This window comes from Xiphophorus couchianus, chromosome 12 (genome assembly GCF_001444195.1).
Source record: "Xiphophorus couchianus chromosome 12, X_couchianus-1.0, whole genome shotgun sequence".
NCBI classification, from domain to species: Eukaryota; Metazoa; Chordata; class Actinopteri; order Cyprinodontiformes; family Poeciliidae; genus Xiphophorus; species Xiphophorus couchianus.
The window spans coordinates 30,859,316-30,873,630 of NC_040239.1; the positions used below are offsets into that span (position 1 = coordinate 30,859,316).

Genomic DNA, 14,315 nt, shown 5'->3' on the forward strand with positions numbered 1-14,315 from the left:
ACCCGGTGTTTGTCACTGCTGCTGCCTCTAGTTTGAAGGAGCTGAGTTAGGGAGTTATGAGGGAAGGGGGCTCTGAGGAGCAGAAGCTCCAAGAAAGAGCTTTGTGGAAAAGCCAGCGCTTCGTAGGTGCAAGCGTTTAGGCACCCCAGAAAGGTTGCCATGGGATATTAAATGATTTCTCAAACACGCATGAAGGAACAGCGATGTCAGTAACGTACGGAGCCCTCTAGGGGACATGGGGAATTTTTTTTCTTTTGCGTTCCCTCGCAAAACTTTTGCGTTACCTCGCAATACTTTTGCGTTCCCTCGCAAAACCTTTTGCGTTCCCTCGCAAAACTTTTGCGTTACCTCGCAATACTGTACTGGTCAGTTATGCAGCATAATTGAATACTGCCAGCCTTTCTTACGGTGGGCGCCGTACTTTATGCTTTAATATAAGGTTATGTGAGGTTTTTCCATGAATTTTATCTTTTTGTGAAATATCTGAAGTTTTATATCTTTCTTTAGGATAGAAAGGCACCACAAACCTACGATATAAACAGAAACCTTCCGTAAGTAGGAAAGAAATAAAAATACATTATAATTTGGACTATTTCTGAGTTATTATCGCGGGTAATAAATCATCTGACAGTTTTGATTGTGTCTCTGTTGTTCGTAGTCTGAATGGTTTAAAGAGCTGCTTTCAGTGCCGCTCCATCTTAGCCTTAACAGACATAAACATGCAGTAATAAATCGATTTTCAATCAGTGTTTTGCACTAAACAGTTAATAATAATAAACAAGTTTTCACTGAGGCTCTGTAAGAGCCATATGAATGAAATAAGTAATTATTGATATGACAGGAGCAGCGACTTTGACACTTGTGTGGTGGGTGTGTCGATGTGGGCGTGACGTCACCAGGTATGAATGGGAAGGATACTGGCTTTGTGTGTATTAGGAAGCGGTGAGCGGGGCGGTCAGTCCTTGCAAAGTTTGGAGCCTGATCATCAAAATGGAATAAATCGATAATTGTGACAGAACAAAGAAATGATCTGGACTTGATTGATAAACGGACAGATGAGATTCCCCGAGTTAACCCAGTGCGGCCCTTTACCATCATTAGTTTGTCGTGTTTTTAATAATAAAAACTTGTTAACAGTAAAAACTGTTTGGTGCAAAACACTGATTGAAAATCGATTTATTACTGCATGTTTATGTCTGTTAAGGCTAAGATGGAGCGGCACTGAAAGCAGCTCTTTAAACCATTCAGACTAGAACACAACAGAGACACAATCAAAACTGTCAGATGATTTATTACCCGCGATAATAACTCAGAAATAGTCCAAATTATAATGTATTTTTATTTCTTTCCTACTTACGGAAGGTTTCTGTTTATATCGTAGGTTTGTGGTGCCTTTCTATCCTAAAGAAAGATATAAAACTTCAGATATTTCACAAAAAGATACTAACATTCATGGAAAAACCTCACATAACCTTATATTAAAGCATAAAGTACGGCGCCCACCGTAAGAAAGGCTGGCAGTGTTCAATTATGCTGCATAACTGACCAGTACAGTATTGCGAGGGAACGCAAAAGTTTTGCGAGGGAACGCAAAAGTTTTGCAAGGTAACGCAAAAGTATTGCGAGGTAACGCAAAAGAAAAAAAATTCCCCATGTCCCCTAGAGGGCTCCGTAGTAACGCGTTACTGACATCGGACCAATTTTTTATTTTTTAACCCTCCAGATGGTCTTTTGTGGGCTCTAGTGTCCCTTATATGATAGTAGGTTGACAGGAAACGGGGAAGACGTGCGGCAAATGTCGTCGGGTCCGGGAGTCGAACACGCGACGGCCGCGTCGAGGACTCGAGGCTTCCAAATATGGGTCGCGCTAACCACTACGCCACCACGGCACGTCCATATCGGACCAATTTGTCTTAGTAACGAGTAATCTAACGCGTTGCTATTTCAAATCCAGAAGTCAGACTACAGTTACTTATCGAAATCACTTTGCGTTATTATTATCTTTTGTAATTTAATTTTATTTCCTCTACGCGTCTTGGGGCGTGACCGACGTTTCTGTTGCGACATCAGCAGCAGCGACAGAAATGTAAACAATGGAGGGAGACATACGGTGGCCGACAGGTGCAAATGCGCAGCAAAAGAGAAAACATGCAAACAAAAAAAAAAAAACACGCGCACAAATTAAATGCGGCAAGCAAAAAGCGAACAAAATGCAGTAAACAAAAAAGAAAACACCCCCGAATGAAATGCAGCAAACAAAAAGAGAGACGCAAACAAAAAAAGAAGACACCCCCGAATGAAATGCAGTAAACAAAAAAGAAAACACCCCCGAATGAAATGCAGCAAACAAAAAAGAAAACACCCCCGAATGAAATGCAGCAAACAAAATGTGTTGAAAACGGAAGTGCTCCAGACCACTAGGGGGAGTCAAAGAAAATCGAGACCGAGCCCAGAACGGTATGACTGACACAAAGTCTATCACGCTACCCATAAATTATTCTGTTATTCTATAATATTATAAAAGACGGCGTATCTTTTTATAATATAAGTACGTATAGTATTTATACGTACTAAATATAGTTATATAGTACGTATAACTATATTTCTGAAAAGAAATATAGTTATACGTACCTTTACTTTCTTTCAAATTTCTTTCTCTGAATCTTGCATCTGGTCCCATAGAAATGAATACTATTTTCTTTGACTCCCCCTAGTGGTCTGGAGCACTTCCGTTTTCAACACTTTGTTTGCTGCATTTCATTCGGGGGTGTTTTCTTTTTTGTTTGCTGCATTTCATTCGCTTTTTGCTTGCCGCATTTAATTTATGCGCGTGTTTTTTGTTTGTTTGCATGTTTTCTCTTTTGCTGCGCATTTGCACCTGTCGGCCACCGTAGAGACACGCATTTTGTTGCTGGAAAAACAGGAACTAATTTGAGTTTCGGTCGCCAAGTCTGATTGTTATAAGCGGCTTTGGGCTTGCAAATTTAATGAGTCGAGGGCCGCCGTTTTTGGCTAGGAAATAAGCAGACATAAACGCCAGCATTCTCCTGTCCATCATTTCCCGGATGAGCAGTCCTGCTGTGTCTTTGTTAATGTCAAGGTAATATGACATCGACCTTCGCGTTGCGCTACAACAAACTGCAAACGAGACTAATCTGAACAGCGCAACAAACGTGAAAGCAACCATGACTGAACGTGTCCGTAAAGTTGCGCAACTAAACGCCATTGTAATTATTAATAATAAGATAAGTGTCACAAATCTGTGCAGCAGCCATCTGAATTGTGGAGCCGCAGGAGGAGCGCTGCGCTCTGACACCAAACGCAGGGCCGTAACGCACAACCTGGAGGTTGGGGAGTGGAGGGCTCTATTTATAGTTTTCCAGACAATAGTGGAACACACTACGGAGCCCTCTAGGGGACATGGGGAATTTTTTTTCTTTTGCGTTCCCTCGCAAAACTTTTGCGTTACCTCGCAATACTTTTGCGTTACTTCGCAAAACTTTTGCGTTCCCTCGCAAAACTTTTGCGTTACCTCGCAATACTTTTGCGTTCCCTCGCAAAACTTTTGCGTTACCTCGCAATACTTTTGCGTTACCTCGCAAAACTTTTGCGTTCCCTCGCAAAACTTTTGCGTTACCTCGCAATACTTTTGCGTTCCCTCGCAATACTGTACTGGTCAGTTATGCAGCATAATTGAACACTGCCAGCCTTTCTTAAGGTGGGCGCCGTACTTTATGCTTTAATATAAGGTTATGTGAGGTTTTTCCATGAATGTTAGTATCTTTTTGTGAAATATCTGAAGTTTTATATCTTTCTTTAGGATAGAAAGGCACCACAAACCTACGATATAAACAGAAACCTTCCGTAAGTAGGAAAGAAATAAAAATACATTATAATTTGGACGATTTCTGAGTTATTATCGCGGGTAATAAATCATCTGACAGTTTTGATTGTGTCTCTGTTGTGTTCTAGTCTGAATGGTTTAAAGAGCTGCTTTCAGTGCCGCTCCATCTTAGCCTTAACAGACATAAACATGCAGTAATAAATCGATTTTCAATCAGTGTTTTGCACCAAACAGTTTTTACTGTTAACAAGTTTTTATTATTAAAAACACGACAAACTAATGATGGTAAAGGGCCGCACTGGGTTAACTCGGGGAATCTCATCTGTCCGTTTATCAATCAAGTCCAGATCATTTCTTTGTTCTGTCACAATTATCGATTTATTCCATTTTGATGATCAGGTTCCAAACTTTGCCAGGACTGACCGCCCCGCTCACCGCTTCCTAATACACACAAAGCCAGTATCCTTCCCATTCATACCTGGTGACGTCACGCCCACATCGACACACCCACCACACAAGTGTCAAAGCCGCTGCTCCTGTCATATCAATAATTACTTATTTCATTCATATGGCTCTTACAGAGCCTCAGTGAAAACTTGTTTATTATTATTAACTGTTTGGTGCAAAACACTGATTGAAAATCGATTTATTACTGCATGTTTATGTCTGTTAAGGCTAAGATGGAGCGGCACTGAAAGCAGCTCTTTAAACCATTCAGACTACGAACACAACAGAGACACAATCAAAACTGTCAGATGATTTATTACCGGCGATAATAACTCAGAAATAGTCCAAATTATAATGTATTTTTATTTCTTTCCTACTTACGGAAGGTTTCTGTTTATATCGTAGGTTTGTGGTGCCTTTCTATCCTAAAGAAAGATATAAAACTTCAGATATTTCACAAAAAGATACTAAAATTCATGGAAAAACCTCACATAACCTTATATTAAAGCATAAAGTACGGCGCCCACCGTAAGAAAGGCTGGTAGTGTTCAATTATGCTGCATAACTGACCAGTACAGTATTGCGAGGTAACGCAAAAGGTTTTGCGAGGGAACGCAAAAGTTTTGCGAGGTAACGCAAAAGGTTTTGCGAGGGAACGCAAAAGTATTGCGAGGTAACGCAAAAGTTTTGCGAGGTAACGCAAAAGAAAAAAAATTCCCCATGTCCCTTAGAGGGCTCCGTAACACACAATAATGCGCACAAATTACTAAAGTTTTTTTTGTACTGTTGTAACCATTAAACAATTTCCCTTTCAGTTCAACCTTATATGGGGAGACACATTGTTGATGTTACCATTATAAAATAACTTGCAATTAAGTATTGGCAAAGCTCAATGTCATTTTCACAGGTGGCGAAGCGTTGTTGTTAGCAACTGCTGAAAGTAACTTAAAAAGTTAATTTTAATGTAACTTAGTAATCAGTAAGTAATCATAACTAAGTAATCAGTAATCTAAGTTATTTTTCAAGGAGTAATCGGTAATCAAATTAAAGTTACTTTTTCAAAGTAACTATACCATCACTGTGAACGAATAAAGGCAACACTCCACGTGCGTTTTTAATGAGGAAATAACATAATGTAAAGCTCATAAATGTTGATTTTACATAACACTGCCCCTTTAAGTTAAAAAACCAACACGCCTGTTTTGCAAAAGCTCAAGTCAGCAGGGTGCAGAGGTGGGGCTCATTAAACATAACGAGCTGTGGGACTGGGACCTGCCAGGTCAAGTGTCACACACCTCATCACAGCAGCAGATGCTTCACCTGAAGACAGACCATCTCCTTTAATAACCTGCCTTCACAAAAGAGTTTATTTGCTTCTATTTTCTAGACGTTAATGAAATTATTTCACTAAGAAAATCATAGCAGGGTAAGAAGATATATGAAACGGTACATATATCAGTGTCTAAATAAAAAAGAAATAAATGAAAAACAACAAATATGCTTCAGATATGCAATGTTGTTTCTTTATGTTGAGCTTACTTTGCTGTGAGTTCATCCATGAAGGTTCCTCAGCTGACTAACCACACGTTAGCACACTAGCTGGGGCAGCAGCGGCTAACGCCGCTGGACGTACGTGGCGAGGACTCGCGTCTTCTCTTCTCTTCACAAGAGGTTCATAGCATTAAACCACAAACTGTGTTACAATCACTGTTTTCCATGCACATTTTGAAGTATCTGAAATACTCTGACTACTCTGCTGTAGTCAGAGTTCACCCTGACTTACTTTGTCCATGATATGTACTGGTGTACTAGCATGTAAATGGACAGCTGGGGAGTAAGAGAAGGTCATGTTAGAAACAAGAGTTCTGCTGAGCCTCTCTTACCTCAAGTCTTTTCATCCTCTTGTTTTTAAGAATATTCTCATTTTCAGTTTCTTTCGCACATTTGTGACATTTCTCCTTTGTTCTTTTTCTTACACTTGTAGAAATTTCCGTAAACACCTCAGGATGGTTGGCAGTCGCAGGGTGAAGGTCCAAAGTAAGTCATTGAGTCTGTTTGCAAGAACGTCTGTTGTCAGTTTGTTTGTGTCCGTTTTCGCTGTGATTTACACCATAACGTCAGAACAGATGCTCATCACACTTAATTCATGCTTTCTGCATCGTACAGCACAGTCATGGCCTGAAGGCGTAGGCAGAGGCAAAAGCGTTGTTTTATTTTGTGGCTAAAACCTTTTTAGCTTGTGATATGCAACTCCATCTATGCTTAAACATATATCTTCACCAAACCGCTTCTGGACTGTTGAAGGAAGTTTGCTCACTGCAGAGTTCTTTGACAGAATATGGAAGCTTCTGTCTGGACAACACAACATTTGTGTCACTGCAAAAACGTCTGGCCATGACTTTTACTTCAGCATGTTGGGACAGATCGTATTGTAATTAGGAGCTTAGTCCTTCCTAATGATGACTGTTAGGCATCAGACAACATTAAAGTGTCTTGATTGGTCTGGCGTCTTTCTGTGTGTGGCTCTTGTGTCATTAATATTGTTTATGTATTCCAACTTCAAGTCCCTTTTATTTGGCAGCATGTAAGACATGTCAGAGCAGTTTAAATATAGTCTTTTTGTTGTTTTTTCTTTTACTCTGGTTTATGTGTATTTTTTAGTTGCTATGAGGTATTCATATCAAGAACACTATGCTATTTAAAAACTAATGCTTATTTAGAAACTTTATGTTTGAATTTAGCGTGAAACTAACCCATTACAACCTACTCAAAAAGCCTCTAACTGCAGCTTGCATGTTTGGGCTGAGTGAGTCAAACATTTGCCTGTCCCTGATTTCTTTTACATAACCAATGGTGTATTTTTTATTTTGATTTCCTATATCAGTGTCCTGCCATTAAAAAAGTGTGTGACAAGTTTGCTGCCAACGGGGCTTGGCGTAGAGGAAAAACGGGTGCTAACAGAGACTATTAATCCTCTATGCAGTTGAATTCCTGACCTTAAGACCTTTGCAGCATGAATTCTCCTGTCTCACTGTCTTCATCTATTTCCCGTTGAATGCTGCAATTAAAGGCCATTTGTGCCAAAAAAATCTTTAAAAAAAGAGTGTCAAGTTAGGCACTTTGAGGGACGTCTTGATTTGATTATGTAGATGTATGCTGTTATTTAGGTTGACCAAGCCCTTGCTGTATGGTGCATTCATATATTTCGTAGAAAACACAACATCTGTTATACCTTTTTTCCAAGTTCAAATCATTAGTAGAAGTGCTAAACAATTTTATTCCTTTTTGGTAACTTAGTGAACGGAAAACCTTTCTAATAACTGGAAAGTTTTCCTAAGACAGCTTGAAGTCTTATAAAGAGCAAAACATTTATTTCTATTCAACTTCTGCCAGTAGGAGGCACATTAAAATCTAGATTGTGGGCGGAGTCAAATGTGTGAATCAGGGGCAGAGTGAAATGTTTGGGTCTGCCCATGTTTTACTTCACACCAACTGTCACAGACAGGGTCTACGGACCTGACTCACTACGTTCAATGGATGTGAGGCACATAAATGAAAATTGAAGTAGTTTTCCTAGAAGGTTACATTTTCCTAAAGTGATTGAAAAAGGAAAATCAATGCCCTTTGAGTATTGGAGAACAGGTCAAAGCCATTCTACAGTATCACTATAAGATATCAGATACAAATGAGGAAATAGGGAAAACTCTGGTAAGAGAAAAATTCAAATAAATCTATAAATAATTTATTTGAATGTTTTGATTTTTAATGTTTTCCACAACAGCTCTTTGGCGACAAGATAATTTCACTTTGGAATCAGTTAAAGTATTTTTTTAATTTCATCTGAATTAAATTGAGTCTGTCAGTCTAAAACAAATTTGTAAAATAATCTAGTGAAAATAAATTATACATTTACACAGATTTCTTAAATCAATTAACTGAGGCTCCTTTTGTGATGGTAGTTTTGTCTTCAGAATACAAAAATACAACAGTTTTTGCATAAATGAAGAAATAAATAATACCTCGGCTCTCTCCCACTATAGCCTTGTGGTAATGCAGCTAACTGGTGGCTGGTGGGATGAGCCCATAGTGGCAGGAGGAACTCTTAAATCACTTTGAAGCTCCCGTTGTTCTGAAAGCAGGACCAGTAAGCCTGCAGTCATCACTGATAATCATGTGTAAGTGACTCTCTTCCCCCTAATCCTGTCAGCCTTCGTCGACCGCCGAGCCAAGAGCTTCAGCCGTTCATGGAGTGATCCCACCCCCGTCAAGCCCGAGTCTATTCATGACTCCAGAGACAGTGAGTCCATGCTCTCTCAGTCACTCCCGTTAACGAGAAGTACTTAGCTATGCACTCTACGTGGTACACACACTCTGTTTTTTAGTGTTCATTTACACGTGGTGCAGTATGGCTGTACAAAATCATTTGTGCCCCTTGAACTCTTTCAATTCTATCCAATTCAGTTGAGTTTATTTATATAGTGTCAATGGACCTTACCAGAGGAGCCGTTTTCATTGGCTGATGCCCATTCTACGTGGTCACGTGCGTGGACGTCTCACAAACACACTTAGCTTCCCGTTAGCTAAGTACAGCATAATGGCAGAACTGATACAACTTCTACACCTTGAAGCCTGTCTGCTACACAGTCTTACGTTAGCTAAACAGATCAATATGCAATGTGTCTGTATCTGTCATACACTAAAGATTTTATTTTAGCAGAAAAGGCTTCGGACTAAACTGTTACTCATGTTAGCCACGCTAGCACCAAGTACAGCTAGTCAATCAACCATCGCTGTGTTCAGGGAAGCGCTGATTAATAATCGAGAAATAAATATCAAGCCTGGAAACTTGATATCGTAACGGACTGAATGTTTTGTTTTTAACGTAATCTTTGCCCGTCTAGCAGGGTGCAGGCGGTTGCCGCGGTAACAGTTGTGTTTAAACTACAAAGAGAGAGAGAGAGTAAAAAGGTAGGAGTGGTTTTGAGTTGATCACCTGTTCAGGTCATTTTACCTTTGTTTCCCTTTGCTGTGGCTCATTACAGCCGCTGTAGTTTCTAAACGTTGGACTAATTACCTCGTTCGTTTGTGAGTTTACGTCATTCACAACAAACATCAAATAGAACAAATACATTTCATAAAATTTTAACAAACAAATGGCTTCTACCGCGGTAATTATGTGAAATTAAATGAATTATATCCCAACTTCAGTAGATTTGCCTTTACCTTTCCAGAGCTCTTTGGTTCCTCCTATCAGTCTGTAGCTTCTCATATTGACGTCATCAAACCAAATTTCAGATCTACCATAACTGACTGACACCTGCTGGCCTCAGGTTTGCAACCAGCTTGTGACTGAGAAACCAGTAACCTCCTCCCAGATGATGGCATGAACTTGTTAGTTCCTCTGTCCATTTAGTAGCTGATATATTGTGAAAATCACAGCCTTTCACGGGTGGTGGGCCCATGGGAGGGGGGGCCTATGTTTCCTCTTCGGGCTAAGCCCGGCCAGGCTCCATGGGAAAAAGCCCGGCCACCAGGCACTCGCCATCGTGCCCCCCCTCCAGGCCTGGCTCCAGAGTGGGGCCCCGGTGACCCGCATCCGGGCGAGGGAACACCAAGTCCAATGGTGCCGTTCATCATTGGGGTCTTCGGGCTGCGTTTTGTCTGGTCCCTCACCTAGGACCTGTCTGCCTTGGGTGACCCTACCAGGGGCATGAAGCCCCAGACAGCATAGCTCCTAGGATCATTGGGGCATTCAAATCCCTCCACCATGATAAGGTGGCAGCCCAAGGAGAACTCCCGTTCAAAAACAACCAATCAGAACCAAGAGGAGGGGCTTAAATCAGCCAATCAACCTTATGTACTCACTGCTCAATGTGCAGTGAGTACATTCACTGCACATTGTGAGTACAAACCGGTAAGGCGTTTTCCAGCCTTACTGGTTTGCAGGAAAACCATTAATCTGCCATCATCAGTGGCCGAGCTAACTAGCCACCGATGCTATATCACTGTAGAGAGTAAAGGATCAGGTGCAAAGACCTTCCTCCTGGCTCTGATTGGTTGGTTCTAGTGTTGCACTGGGAGTACTGGGATAAATCAGATTTTTTTTTCACAGACTATCAATCTCATACCATGCTGTCACAACATGGTGACAGTTACAATAAATATGCAAAAAATATAATTTTATAAAAGTTACTTACATATTGCAGCTTTAAGATGGAGATCTTGTATTGTTATGCCCTTATCAATATTTGAAAATAGTCTCAAAACAACAATATCATCATTTATCACAATAATTAGCAGGACAAATTAATGTCCAGCAAAACTGTGACAGGCCTATATGCAACACCAGTAAATAAATACATTTAATAAAACTTAAGAGTTGAAGGGGCATCAATGCTTTTGCAGGCCGCCGTATTCTGCAAACTGACCGACACGCACACAGGTCAGCATGAGCTCCCACAGAGCAGCAGAAGCAGTGTAAACAGAGGAACTGACCAACACGCAGCGTCCTGTAGCTCTGTCTGTCCGTGCAGTCTGCCGCCCTCATCCACAGAGACATCTCCGCCCTGCAGCCTGCCGACCGTCTGCCTGTTGCTTGGTGTCACGTCTGTTTGCGTGTGGCAGGGTGCGGAAGGAGACGGCAGCCTTGTTGCTTTGCGTTGTCTGCCGTCTCGTTCCTCCCCGACTGTGCTGGATAAATCAAGTAACAGGTGCAACGCTTTTAAAGGGTTTACCCTTATCTCTCTCTGTGTGCGTGTGTGTGTGTTGTTCTTTGAACTCGCCCTTTGTTCCCGTGTGCGAGTCAGGTGGCGAGCTTCAGACCTCCTCAGGGACTCTAGATGAAGGGCTTGATGAGGATGCTGACTGGGAGCAGGAGAGGGGTCTGGAGAGGGCGGCCTGCGAAGGAGACTATTTCATCCCGCCAAAAATCATGGTCAATAACCTTCCAGGTTTTCCTAAATATTCCTCATGTTTTCCATTCAAAGTCCTGAATCAGGTTTTAGGTTAGCAAACAGAGTGATTCAGAAAAAGTTACTCTTAACTTTACTTTGACCCAAAATAGTATTTAGATTTATGGAATGAATATAAAGTATTTGCCCCAGTTAAAAAATCCCATCAATTTTTGTATTTTGTCATGCCCAAATGTTTAAGATCATCAAATCAGTATTAGTAGAATGTAGAAGTTTGTGCTACTGCATATTTTGGTATTGATGCAGATCATGACCAGTGTCACTGATATCAATACTTTTTATTTGGACATATATTAATATAAAAAGTGGTCAGAACTTTGATATACCACCAAACTTTTGACTTTTAGGTGTTTTTGTAATTTTTGGGGGGGTTTAAAACCAGGAACAATTTAGATAAAGTTGATCAGTGTTTATAAAATACTTATTAACATATTAACATGATAAAACGGAGATGACAGAAAAACAATGTGAAAAACAATTTGTGTGCATTTTCTCCTATATTAGGTGCAAAACATTTGAGGGACTGGATCCGTGAATTTTCCTCAGGAAAAACTCCCCACAATGAGTTCTTGACCTTAAGTTCACATGAACTTTAAAAAAGCCAAAGTGTTTGTTTTGGAGAGGTCTAGTCAAAGTACTGTCTCAAAATCTATCGATATCTAAAGTGCATGACTTGATCACGTTCAAAAACTTTTCAAAAGTTTCCCACATGGTGGAAAAACCAGCTGCAATGTTGACGAGGCAACTTACATTTTCACATGTGGTCGGGTTTCCTGCTTTTGTATTTATCCTGGTTTTAATTGTCTGATTTTAAAATATATCTAATAACATGAAACTGTTAAGTATGACAACAAAATGTAAGGGGTCAAAGATCTAGTCAGGACTCTGTTCACATCAGGCACTAAACACATTCAATAGCTTCAAATAATTCCCATCAGTTATTTATTATACAGGCCTACATGGTTTTTATGTATCCTTATTCACAGAATTTGCTCATATCAGCAAATAGGGAGAGATATTTATAGTATTTTCTGAAGTATTTTGGCCGCTGCAACACTTTTGAATTTTAACAAATCACATGCAACGGGAAAGCATGGATTACCTTTTTATTATCTAATTCTTTGAAATATACATATCATAGTTCTTTTGGTTTTTTTCCCCATCTCAGCTTTGTGTCTGTATGTGACGCTACAGTTAATGAAAGTGTTTTGTATGAATCCACAGCTCATTTCCTCCAAGGTACCGAAGGCCGAGTATGTTCCCGACATCATCCGCAGGGACGACCCCTCCATCATCCCTATTCTATATGTGAGTTTCAACTGTAGATGACAAATATGATATATTTAAAAATTAATCACATCATCGGTGTGACATTGATCATTTTTAAATAACTTACACCCTTTTCCAATGATGCAGTGTTTACAGTTACTTGATTGTGCTATAAAATGGCACTAAATGCCTGAAAAATACACACTGACCCTTAAATAGTGTTTTGAAAATCTTGAGATGAGGAAAGATTCAAAATATATATATATTTTTTAAAACTACAGTTGCTTATGCTAAAACGGGATGTTAAAGATAGTTGTACATTTTAACAGCATATCTTAATATTAGTAATAAAGAGTGATGAACACAGCAGGAAAGAAATATTGAACGCTGTTTTTGTTTAACAGAGAGATTGTCTAAAATCAGTACTGCAGGATCAAAGCGTTACAAAAACCAGTCTGAAAATATCAGATTAATCTGAAAATGAGTTTAAAATCAAAGGAATACATTTCAATGAGACAATGATAAGCAAAAACCAACAGGAACTCAGCCAATTGTAGTATTGCCTGGTCCTTAAACTTATTATTTATTGAGTAAAAACTGGTCTATCCACTTTTCTTTTAGTAAATCATTTTCAGCTGTTTTCATTATTTTTTTTGTAGATTTTTTTATAAGTAATTCAAACTTCAAAGTTCAAAGTTCAAACTCAAGCCATTCTAGTGTTAAACCTTATGTTTTCTGTTCTTCAAAAGCATGCTTGGTTGTATTTCTTATCTTTTGTTTTTCAATGAACCAACATTTAAAAATCTACGAGTTGCTTAATTTTTCGTTCCTTGTTGAACTCAATAGTAATACGGTGTGAATGTTCTATTTACAGGACCATGAGCACGCCACCTTCGATGACATCCTTGGTAAGCGCTAATCTTTCCCTCTTTGGATAATAATAGTGTTGAGGTGAAAATGGCTCATGCTGTGAAGGTGGGGCTGGAATAAGTTTCAGCTGGCCGGAGTGCAGAGATGACTCACTGTTTTCTTGTGCTCTCGTGTTTGTGTGAGTCTCTTGAGGCACGGCCAATTTCTGTTTCTCACCGTGAAACGCTGAGTGGGAAAAGTGACACCTCTCTTTCTCCTTCCCTCCCCAGAAGAGATAGAGAAGAAGCTGACAGCCTACAGGAAGGGCTGCCGGATCTGGAACATGCTGATTTTCTGCCAGGTGAGCGACAGATTGGAGGTACATGCTTCCATAATAATAATTATACATCATATTATACTTTATGGGGAGCCGACCCAGCATGCAGTGTAACCGATACCTCTCATGTAATTATATTTTCAATTTCAAATTAACATTAATATATTTAAGCTGCATTTAATTTGTAGGTCAAAATCTACAGAGAAACTTATTTTAGGTACAATTGTATTCTGGTAAGAACAAAAAGTATAGAACAAACAAACTGTAGAATAGGAAAAAAATCAAACGTTTACTTTATCAATCAATCAACCGAACAAGTTTATTTGTACGGCATGTTTAAGCAGGGCTTTACATCATAAAAACACACAAAAATAAAAAAGTAATTTGTCACCAGTTTGAGAAACTAGTAACAAACATTGCATTCTGTCGAGGCCCATCATGAAAAACATCAATACGCATCATATATGTTGTTCACTGTTTCAAAGGCGACTCTAAACAGGTGGGTGTTTAGTCTTGACTCAAAGGAACTCAGTGTTTCAGCTGTTTTGCAGTTTTCTGGAAGTTTGTTACCTTCACTTTAATTAGTGAAGCTAACTTC

At 39.6% G+C, this 14,315-nt stretch overlaps 1 protein-coding gene across 7 annotated transcripts in view; it reads left to right on the forward strand.

Annotated features, from left to right (window-relative positions):
• The window catches only part of nsmfb (NMDA receptor synaptonuclear signaling and neuronal migration factor b), a 59,869-nt gene that overhangs the window by 30,516 nt on the left and 15,038 nt on the right, over positions 1 to 14,315 (forward strand). For 4 of the 7 annotated variants that reach the window (XM_028034421.1, XM_028034423.1, XM_028034419.1 and 1 more), the window contains 6 exons: positions 6,276 to 6,328; positions 8,499 to 8,588; positions 11,098 to 11,225; positions 12,487 to 12,570; positions 13,406 to 13,439; positions 13,671 to 13,741. In XM_028034421.1, the coding sequence (XP_027890222.1) occupies positions 6,276 to 6,328; positions 8,499 to 8,588; positions 11,098 to 11,225; positions 12,487 to 12,570; positions 13,406 to 13,439; positions 13,671 to 13,741 (460 nt within the window). The remainder of the gene's footprint in view (positions 1 to 6,275; positions 6,329 to 8,498; positions 8,589 to 11,097; positions 11,226 to 12,486; positions 12,571 to 13,405; positions 13,440 to 13,670; positions 13,742 to 14,315) is intronic. The other 3 variants (XM_028034420.1, XM_028034425.1, XM_028034424.1) reach the window with 1 other exon arrangement.